The sequence below is a fragment of the Typopeltis vanoorti genome, chromosome 22, assembly GCF_054136105.1.
Source record: "Typopeltis vanoorti isolate ZY-2024b chromosome 22, IOZ_Tvanoo_1.0, whole genome shotgun sequence".
In the NCBI taxonomy this organism is placed as follows: domain Eukaryota; kingdom Metazoa; phylum Arthropoda; class Arachnida; order Uropygi; family Thelyphonidae; genus Typopeltis; species Typopeltis vanoorti.
This window is the reverse complement of record NC_143570.1, coordinates 60,218,647-60,230,403: the sequence shown is the minus strand read 5'-3', so window position 1 is coordinate 60,230,403 and position 11,757 is coordinate 60,218,647. Positions and strand designations below refer to the sequence as shown.

The 11,757-nt window shown below is 36.5% G+C and overlaps 1 protein-coding gene across 1 annotated transcript in view; it reads left to right on the top strand.

The window, feature by feature from the left end:
* Nucleotides 1-206: 206 nt before the first annotated feature.
* The window catches only part of LOC150094448 (glycine receptor subunit alpha-3-like), an 81,500-nt gene continuing 69,949 nt past the window's right edge, over nucleotides 207-11,757 (top strand). Inside the window, exon 1 of the mRNA XM_090411807.1 lies at nucleotides 207-477. Coding sequence (XP_090267933.1) covers nucleotides 383-477 — 95 coding nt within the window. The 5' untranslated portion in view covers nucleotides 207-382. The remainder of the gene's footprint in view (nucleotides 478-11,757) is intronic.

Sequence of the window (11,757 nt, the reverse complement as noted above, 5' to 3'; positions counted from 1 at the left end):
CTTTCGCAATATCAGAACTAAATACATAAAAAGGACGGAAATATAAGTGTATGCAGCATTGGCAGTCGTATTTGAAATGGTCTTTCCTCGCTCCGAACACACCAATCTGATCTAATTCCCTCGTGCGCTCCCCGCAGAACGGAAGTGTGTTATGCGCGAGCTAGCACACAACTACGCAAGTCTGCCTTACATCGACAAGCTAGAACGATCTCGTGGCAGAAAAGTTGCTGTGAACGCGCTGCTCCCTGCGTTTCTTCCTTTGACAGCTTTCGAGTGATGCCGACAGCGCCTCTTATCTTTTGATAGAACAAACAGTTTCTCACTTTGCTCTTCAGACACGTGTGGAAGACACTCAGTTGCCAGATGCAAACAAGTTAGCACGATGCTGCTTAGGGAACAGCTCACGTGGTGTTTACTTCCCCTTATGCTGTGGACGTCTGTTTCGAGGGGAACGTCTACTGCTATTTCGGAAAGCAGGTAAGTCTTTCTCTATTTCGAGGATGTGTGCTCACGTGAATACTTTTTGGTTTAGAAATATAGTGCAGGTAACAGAACGCTTTCAGTGGCGATATCATGCCTATCGAATATTCAAAAAGGTATCGAATCAGTCTAGATTGATATTAGCCCAGTCTTACAAAAATATATTTGGTTTTTCTGTTTCTATTACATATTCTGCTTTGAATGTGCATATCCTTCAGTTGAGACAGCGAAATGGTGATGATGGTACAAAACGTAAAAATACTGTGTTCAAATTTTCTTATTAATTTATAATATTTCTTTAGTAAATTTGTGTTATTTCAAATATACAGATCGTTTCACTCACGATAAGTTATTTGTAAATTCTTTTTTATGAATTAAGCTAAATTATTCATTAGGAATACTAAAATGATTACAGGCGCGTAATTTACATAACTTTTCAATAGTTGTGCAATTAGAGAATTTTACATGTAGCTTGGATACTACAGTGAAAATGCATTGTTTCGGTCTTCAGCACACAATTATGAGAGCGATTGATCGTATACCCTATTCAGTTTGAAGTACTACTTTTCTGATAAGCAACTGTCCTCATTGTGGTTAGTAATTTCAAATTAAGAATGACAACTCTTGATTGCTGGGGTTTACAGTATATTCTTTTCATCCAATGTTTAGTATAAGTGTCATTCAAGGTACATCTGATCACACCAGTGAACTTCACTGTGTTCTGTTTCCATTATTGTCCAGGTTATTATTGCCACATATCAATGCATGGATCCAAACAGAAATAATCAGAAAGTGCCTCAAAGTATCCCAGAAAGGTCAACAGTTCTGTATAAGTTTAGGATTACGTTAATATATAAAATAAAAACAAGTCAGGCACACATAAGTAATTATTTATTTTAACACAATAAATTTCACATGGTAATGGTTTTGTATAAAGAAAATTTTGCAAAATTTTCTTTATACAAATTTTCTCATCATCATCTCGGAAATGACTCACTTTAGATTAGCAATAAAAGGGGAAAAGAACAAACCAAAAGAAAATTCCCCGACGTTAAATATACTCAGCGCGAGACACCGGCTTCAATCGATATTATGAATGGAAATAGCTTGCTTATGTAAAATAAAACGTTTTCATTTAGCGCAGCATATGCGGGAATTACTGTCTGAACTGGGCTGTTTGTTGATTATGATGATGATGATTTATGACTTTTAATGCCGCAGGGCAGCAAAAGTCATGCTGCGACATATTAGAAGTTATAGCAGTACACAAGGTAAGACACTCGCAAACATCCATGCCCGCAACGGGATTTGAATTCGCGACCTGTTAGTTGGATAGTGGGTACACTAACAACTCGGCCAACCAGGCCGCCTCGGCTGTTTGGAATCACATCCAGAGCATCTAAGGCTATGAGACTAGTGTAGTATGTCTGTTAATTCAGTGTGTTCTTTTGACCAGTTTGCGAGATGAAAAAAAAACAAAACAAACTGAGTTTCCTTGAGTAGGAACTCTGCCACTTCAGTATGGAATGTGCTAACTCACCTTCATTTGAAATGTCTTCGCGTTCTTAGACGGAATTCGAATGCAGGTCCAGTCAAAGGACACAAATGATACCGATTGAGGTAGAGGCTGCAGTATTAGAGCATTACAGAATTGAGTAGTTATTTTACATATAACGTAGAAAATATCACAGATTTATAAAAAAGTTTTAAGGATTTTAAAGAGATTAACTAAATAAATACCATACTTAATCTCTCCTAATAAGTATGATATTCATGTAATTTGGTTGCATATTAGGTCGATCGAGTGGATAATATTTCGCCCTCTCATCCACGTAGGTTTACAACCTTTCGTAGGTGAGATTCACATAAAAAATGTATTATGATTAGAGATCATGTTCTTACAAGTCAATAACCAGTTACCAGTTTGTGCTGCATCACTTCAGTTAATAAGTGGTATGTTTGTCATGCTCCATCATGAGAAGAGACAATTTCACTGATGCAAAAACACTTTCTCTGCGTCTACTCGATCTCTCCTCTATTTGCAATTTCAGTCTCGTCTCTGTTTCGCTTCTTATTCTTCACATGTGCTTTGTGCTGATATATTTGCTAGTGGTTTTATTTCACTTGCGATGTCTTAACAGAGTACTGTACTGAAAGACGGAACCAAGTAATGAGAACCTTGAGATTTGAACTTTGAATTACGAAGAGATAATTAAATCTGAAAGCTCAAGTACAGCTGAAAATCGTGCGTTCTGTCGGTATCTATTTCTTTATTGACTATGTAATAGACACCACTTTATTTGATTTACATTGGATTTATCTATGTTTACAAACATTAATAAGCTATTTCGTGTTGTAGCCACTATTTTCATACCATAAGAAAACTAATAACTTGCATTGGCTAAACAAAGTAAGAATTCTATAACTACACAGAATTCTATATCGGCCCCTTTCCTTTCCAACTCATAAGGGTCATTTGCTTGCTCATTCTTTCTAGAAAGTAAACCTACTTACCTTTTTAACTCTGAGGTCACTGGCGTTTCTTTTGTATGGCATGGCGTCATCAAGGTTTCCTTTATTAGGTCATGCAACACTTTGTTTGCGCTGTAAATAATGCCTGCATTTCTTTCCTCTAATTTCAGGTTTGCCAAGTTAACTCTCTCTTCCTGTATTCCCACAGCATAAGTAGTCAGTTTCATTTGTTGCTTCGTGAGGTGAATGAGAATCGCTCTGGAACGAATTTGATAGTTACGGAGTCTTTAAAGAACGGAAAAGCAACATGATGACCTCACGCCACGATCACGTCATAGTGTTACTAAATGACTCGAAATTGTGTCTCGTTCTGTTCAAGTGATTTGTATTGTTCAACTTGGAATTTAGGTACGTTTCGAAAGCTAAGTTCTAATTCGATTTTTTTCCCTTATCCTTCATCTATCTGTCCTTCATCTATAAGTGCTTACGTAGTCAAAAAATAAAAATGAAATACAGGCTTTAATTGGTTGTGATAATGAATTGCTCTTTTTCTTTCTCGGATCAGCTCCGGAGAGAGAAAAAGAGCAACTCATTATGTGTATGTTGAGGTCATAGCACAATAGCATGGGTCACAACATTCGAAATTTTTCACCATATGATTTTTGATGTGTAAAAAAAAAAAAGTAGTTGTTGTCTGGTGCAGTTATTCAGAGGTAAAATAACGCATGTAAAGGAAAAGAAAACTTAGTTTATTAGATAGCCGATGAGGTGATTCACGATAACTGTTCATGCCAAGAAAGACTGTTTAGAGATTTCATGAGTGGAGAATGCTGTCAGGCAGATTATATCTAAGGTTTTTCACGATTGTTCTGGGTATTTTCTACCAAAAACACGGTATCGTAATTTCAAGAAGGGAGGAAAAGCCAAAAAGCCTTCTGTTTGGTTTTCGTTGTAGCATTTTAGTAGAATAACTATTTGAATGCAAAACAGATAAGAGCATGTGATTGGACGACAGTTGCAATAAATGCATTAGCAAGAACTCTAAAGGTGTGACTATCGTTTGGGCGTATGTTTATGTTATTTTAATATCACTTCTAATCTTCACGAAATCAATTTTCGGTTGCCCAAAATTATATGCTGATAATTTTCGGCAACCACTTTATGCGTGAATGTAGGCAAAAATCTCTTTTCACGTAGGCTTACCAAGTTAAATGGAAAGGAAAGAAAGGTATCTGTTCATATAAATATGGATCCTATCCCACTCATCCATCCTAGGACGGGTTGAGGTCCCCCCCCCCCCCCCCAATGAGAGGGCTTACGACTAATTAATGCAGCCGGGTCTTCACTCCTTGATACATCCCCTATGGGCAGTATTTCTAACTGTAATCCTGTGTCTTCACACGGATTACAGTCAGAAATTTAATCTTAATATTTTGCCTGCTTGCGGGACGAAAAACCCCAAATAAACTGCGGAGAAAAACCCTGCAGTCCATGCCCAAGACAGGCTAACTTGGCTATGTCTGAGAAACATCCTAAGCTCCTCATGTCGGCGAAGGGAATCGAACCCGGGACACTCGTTTCTCGGGTTCGATTACCACTCGGCTAACCGTGCGGACAAATATGGATTCGTGATGCGATAAATACAAACATTTGGATCAAAAGATTGAAATGGGTATTATAACTAAGATAGCAAAGACTAGAAAGGAGTAAGAAGTTCATTCTTTTTAAGCTTAATATGACAAAGAAAGCGTACTCAAGAATGGCTGTATGAACTTTCACAGGAAAATAAATTAGCACTAATTTCTGTTCCGAACATAGCAGAATTACTAGCGAAGATGCTGTTTTTTTCGAATTACGGACGAAACAACGAAGGCTCTGAGTTGTCTCTTAATTGCTTTGTTCTTCTAGCCAGTATGTCTGTTCTGAGGAATAAAAAAACCGGAGTTTTCGGGAAGAAATACCGTTCCATTCCCTTATGAGATCAGTTAACTCACCATTATAAAGATACAGATTCAAACCAAGATCTTTTTTTTTTCCATCAAAGATATTGGTATAGAACAAGTTGCATTATTTAGTATTCTGGTTGGAATGTGAAGAATTTTTGAGATCGTTGGAGAAAGGAAGGCGAAAGTTAGATTGGTGAAATAGATTTAATAAGCAATGAATTATTCAGAATGAGTTAGAAGCGTTAGAAGAGCAATGAGATAAGAAATGAAGTTCAGATAATTAAGAGCTTTTTTTTTATTTTAAAGCTGAAAGATTTATAAAGAGGTGACACCAGATCGGGCACTCTTTGACATAGCATATTAGAATGAATGTGCGGCCAAAGTGCACGTACCCTTCTAATTACACAATCCCGAAGAGATCTCTAATGTCAGTGAATGGCTTAGCATTGTCCGAGACTCAATGTTTGCGCAAATCAAATCAAAGGTCGTCTGATTCCGAGAACTAATTATTCTAATAGTCAGGATTTTTTCCTTTCCCATCCCACTTTCCATCTATCTTGCATGTAATAGTAAATTAATTCCTTAATTTATTTTCAAATCTTTGTTTCCTGCTTTGGTAAGGCAGAATATTCTAAATGCCATTTTGAAGCACTTTTTGAATTGTAGATTTTGAAAAGACTGAATCCGTACATTAAGCCTAACACGCTACATTTTTCTCTAAGTGTTTGACCAGAAAAATAATACATTCTGAAACGCTGATGTGTACTAAATAAACCAATTACAGTTTATTATTTTCAGTTTTCAGCATAAAAGTAATGAAACTGGAAATCGTGCATTCACAGTTTCAAGAAAAAACTGAATTTTAAAAACATTTGCAAATGGGAACTAATGCTTTGTCACGTAACACAAAAGCCATCCAAAGTCAGTTAATCACCGAAAGCTTGGGTCTTAGAAAAGTGGCTGATGGATTTCTGTTCGTAGTTGATAGAAATAGCAGAGGCAATGATGAGAAAATAGAATCACGCAACAATCATTACCTCCTCCTATTCGATGGAAGCGCTAACAAAATGTTATTTGATGATGGCAGTATTACGCATTACACATAAATAGCTGACAAACTTGTTGGTTTGGTCAATATTTATCGGAATGTTCTCAAAACATTTAATTTACATTCAAATGCATTTATTCACATTTTCAATCTTCTAGTAAATTTTATTAAATCTTAACTTGCTTGGATAGATTTTAATGTAAACAACATGAAAGTAAAATAGTTTCCTTTTATACGCTATAGTCAAAAGCGCATCTAAGATTTTAGAGCGTGCTAAAATGTTTTGCCACATTATTTCTTGTCTCAGTTGTTTTAAAAGTATAAGAATATGGAAGAACGTCATTTTGATCTTTCAAGGAGAGTCCTGTAGCCCTTAGCACTTTCCTAATACGTCTCTAGTTAATGATACAAAGGTCAGAATCTTTCTGGTAATATAAACTTAGTTTAACGTACATATCTTTCGAACTGACTTCGCTAGTTGCTGTTCTGTTCTGTAGATGTTCTACACGAAGAATTGATAACAAAGATATTTCAACACGTTTCCACTCCATGGATTTTTTTTTTTGGTCACGTGCCAAGAACTCTGACCACATTTGATACATCTACTAAACGTGAAGAAAGAGAAATAAGTTCGGATAACTAAAACCTCCTCTTAAGTGAATCAGGCTGGAAAATGTGCATTTTATTGAATGTCGAGATGGTAAACAAACTACTCAGTAGACCTTTTTTTCTCATAAATCCTGCGAGCAGAGTGATTTTTTTTTTTTTTTTTTTGTGGAGGGAGGATAACTTACACTCATTCTTGGAACTTCAAATTTATTCATTTAAGGACTTACGTCTTTATTCGTTACACAGATATAACCTGGAGATATGAAATAAGTTCGTAGTTTCAATACTCTTCTAGATTATAACTACGAACTTATTTCATATCTCGTTAATGTGCATCATAGGATCTGGAAGTCCACATCCAAGGAAGGTTAAGGACTTCCAGATCCTATGATGCACATATGCAATGTAGTGGACATATGTCGCTATATGGCCCCTGAACTTCAACTTCCTCTCTATTAATACTCTAAGATCCCTAGCCTGATTAGTTTCTTGTAGCATAATCCCGTGAATATAATACAACATTTGACAGCTAATCACACCAAAGTGAATGACTACATTTACTGACATTGAACTGACATCTATTTTCCCCGATTCACAGAATAAATGCTAAGACAGAGTGGCACTTATTCCTAAGTACATACTCTGCTCTGCCAAATGAGTATGTTTTCTAATACAGAAATTTACGAAGACACGAGGGAAAAACATCAGCTTTCGGAAGAAAAAGCATATGAGATCGGCTAACTTATCTTCAGCTGAGAAGCCCTTATAAAGATTACTTTTCTTAGATGACAATCGCAGCTAGTTCGTTCCAGCCAAAATACTAGCTTTACTGAGCACTCAGCGGTATTAATTCTTTTATTAACGCGAAAATAGTCAATTTTTGACACTCTCAGAATCTGTAAGCTACTCTTTATTATCAATATTATTTCGAAACACGGGAGAATGGTAAATCTGCTTCTGGATCAACTGGTTTTCTAAAAATATTACGAGAGAAGAAGTTTAAAGCATCCCTCCCGCCTAGTGTTTCGCTCTGTCGATAATACTTACTAACAGTCACGAATCACTTTGAATTTTTAAAATAATTTTGCTCACTTGATTTAACTACCCACCTGAGAAAGAAACCAAATGTAATAATAGTTTTGTGCCAATTTACAGTTTTTATTCATAGCTATATGATAAACACTGGCACTAGAATTATTTCCCCTATCTCAAGCGAATCCCCTCCCTTTTTTTTTTAAAAAAAGAAAAAAAATTATAACAGGATGTGTAGAAAGAGAAATAAGGGAACACGACTTCACTTTTTCTACCTACAGGCAGACTGCCATTCAGCTCAAGTGACTTGAAAAAAGGGACTCGTAATGGCTTGTAAAAATATTGTTTCGGTCTCAACAGTAGAGTTTTCCTGGGTTATCTGCTCCTTATGCTAATATGTTACATTTTTTTCCTATTCATGGATGCAATTATCATTAAAGATGCCACTGGGGTTTTTAGCGGCTAATATTATTACAGAGCGAACTCAACTTGATGTTTACACATTATTTGAAATGACACAGTAAACGTGTATCTCGAATTTTTAGGGTAGGAATGTCGGTAGATTCTAAACTTTTGGAATTCTAAATTTTTGGAATATAGTATTTTATTTTTTAGAACGCTAGGCAAAAAGATTTCCTACTCACATAGCTAGATTATATATTTTGGAGCTGTTAAGGATATTTAACTATCGCTATATAACACACCATAATTAATGAATTAAAGTGTATCTTAATGCATTAATTCTAAGAAAAAACAGTACTAAACTTCTTTGAGCATTTTGCCTTCTCTTTAAATTCGATGACTGAGGCACCCCGAAAGAAATCAGCTCTATCCAGGACAGTCTACCCTTTCTCCCTAATAACAATCTCTTTAATCCAACGTTTCTTTAATTGCATATTCCCTTTCTACATCCATTTCTAGCCATGTGGATATTTCCCCAATCCTCCTGTATGTGCGTATTAAGCAAACATTAATGAATGTGAAAGGCTATTCCAACTGGGTAGCTTCGAGGCGACTTCTGTGTATGAATTAATCTTTCTTTTGAAAACAAAACAAAAAAAAAATAACTGTCAGGGTATTATATGAGTTTCTTTAATCCAAAACCACTCAGCCAGGATTTGCTGTCGGACTTTTGAAAACCGGGCGCTCTCTTCTAAAAAGTCCTAAATCTTAAAACGCATTCTACGTATCACCTTCAACACAACAGCAACAGTTCCTTGCATCTCTAGCTCATTAGTTGATAAAACCGAAGTATTTAGCTTTTGAGAGTCACATACGATATACTCTTAATCTGGACCATACATAACATATGGATGGCAGGTTGAATTGAACATCGTAGGTGAATTGAACTGAATTGTTTCGGATTAGTACCCCCTACCTTCAAAGCCTTCTTCATATATCGGTTCCATTATATCTGTCAACTACATCTATTGGCGGACTGATTTTTATATTATTAAGTAACCTCATTGCGATGAGTCCTCCTAGGATCCGCTCAGCTAATACTCGTCATAGCTGCGGCCGTGGGGTGTTTATGGGTGATAAACACACTGCACCTTCTTGCAATCTATTTCATTCACTCACTCCGAATGGCAATAATCTAATTTGACGTCCTTACTCAACTTACTGGGTTAATACCCCCCCCCCCCTTCCTTCTTGTCCTTGCCTTCATGATTTATCCTCTAGAGATTCTTTACCGACTTTTATGTCTCATTCATGTTGACTCTGAGACTGTTTCATTAAACTAAACTTTATAGCCAATATTCCAAACCGCCAACATTGTCTTGATTACCTGCTCTAATATTTCCCCGTTTATTCATCTTATCTGAACCCAGCCATCGGAACCTAATCAGTAGTCTGCATACGGTTCGTACCAAGACCATATGTAAATTACGGTCCTTTCATGTTTTTCTTTGTAATTGTACAGTAGATCAATGGGTTACTGCAAAATTGAAAAGTGCTCTGCACCATACAAGTAGGATTTGAGCATTGTGTAGGTGGTATTTGTCTTCTACGCATCAGCCCTTCTATACAAATCCGATATTAAGTTTAGTACGTAATGTTCGAGCACTGTATAGCTGTGGGCGTCCGGTTGAGAGAGCCCGCTGATGAACAATGGGAGGAACGCGTAACCACTTCAGCATTTTCCGTCAGTTTATATGATCCGCCCAACTGTTTCTCTGTTGCTTTTCACTGTCACGCTCCTGTCATCAACCATAATTGATATCGTAAACGTGGTACTTATTGACGACTCTTATGGCAGCTTATGACAACATCTCACTCTCGCTGGAAATTGGTTAAATCCAATACCGTACGTAACTAAAAGGGTGTTCTTAGTCATGACAATGATCAAATCGTGCACAGTTTATATTATTTGGCACGTATTCCTTTCCTTTACATCTTGATGCATCATAGTTCATCAGTATTTAAAAAAAATGTTAAACAGATGTTTCCAAATCATTTTTAAAACAATGCATGTATACCATATTTCCGAAGTACATAAGATATTCTTAATAATACTTAAGATATACAATGATCAAAATATTTCTTTTGATGGTGATGTGTGCACTCACTTTTTGTTGCGTGTCAGAACAGTCTATATGATAAAGTTTCGCTTGGTTCTGATACGTTTCATAGTAAAAATTAACTTCCTTCTTTACGCAAGACTGTCCTCAGTTTCTGCAAGTGAGTGCCTTCCAAGAACAATCGCTCACATCGTTTCACCTCATCTCGCCATTGTCAAATCGGGTTTAGAATGGGACTCTGAAGTGGACAGCCATCATCATGTTGTTTTAAAAACGAGCTATGATAGATTTTGCTGTGTGACACTGACACTTCACCATAGACGTCATAAGTGCAAAGTTATCCAGATCGTAGAAGTATTGCTCTCTCCATTTATGGTAGTATGAAAATAATCATTGCCACACCATCGTACTTCTATCACCTTTTGACAAGTTGAGACAATGCAATCCTGCTTGTCATTTTTCGAGCTGCTGTCGCAATAGGACATTTCTTTCTTTCTCTCAACCAGTTAAAACAGAACGTAAGCTCCACTCTGTGTGGCATTTTAATTAAAGCTGAACATACTGAGTGACATCTCCTTTATATGCATAATCTCCCAGAACGCCATGTATATATATATAGCCTCCTTTTGTGTATTCTTTGATTATGTGCGTTTCTGGTAAACCGAATAGTCGGAATTAATGAAATCTTCAGTTAAGCGACATTTCATTTTAACCGATGTGAATAATTCAATTACTGTACTATAAAGCAGGAATCGAAAGAGTTTCTTCAAACAGTATTTTTTCCTTTATTCTTTTTCCATAACGATTTATGAGGCCGATAACTTCAATTTCATTTGAAAAGCCTAGAAGACTTTTCATGACTGATGACCAAACCCGATGTAGATTCATACGTTGTTTTTTGTGACACTGATTATTATTTTCTTTTTAATTCGATTATTCTTTGAATGCTGCTGTTCCTGATTTATGTCATCTTTTTTTTCCGTCCACGTCCTTGTGCTCAGATATGCGTATCTCTCCATACCCGCCTGCTTATTCTACATGTGCAAAAGATATTGTATAATCCTTTTTTGATTGATGATAAATAGGAAGGTTTTGGGGGACTAAAAAAGACTTGAGAACTTGTTTACCGGGGAAAACATTGATGACAATTTCTTCGTTACAACATTCAAAGAATCATTGGAAATATTAAAAAACCTAATCAATGTAACCTACCTTGTTAATACTTTCTGACCAAGAAACCAGGCATGATTGCACATCAGGTTGGTCATCTTTGATCAAAAACCTTGCGCATACCTCAGACATGCTACGCGTCCCACCGTTAGTCATCGTAATACAACAAAAATCGTGCACGCTTAGTATAGTAAGTCTGTTTCAGTTTTTCTGTATTACAGATACTGTCACAGCTTGCGTGTTACAAAATGCAATCTCAGTTTAGTTTTCATTTCACTCTCTTGAAGAAGTGAACGCGAAACTAATGGAGATTAAAACTTAATTTGTTCACAGCTGTCTCCATGTCATATAAGGACACCACAAACTTCCAATAAACCATTACGAAAGGTCCTTCGCATTCTGGAAAGGACTTGAACCACGTCATTCTAAATAAGGACATCGTAGTTCCAACGGAACTGCAAATGCTCACGAGCATTTT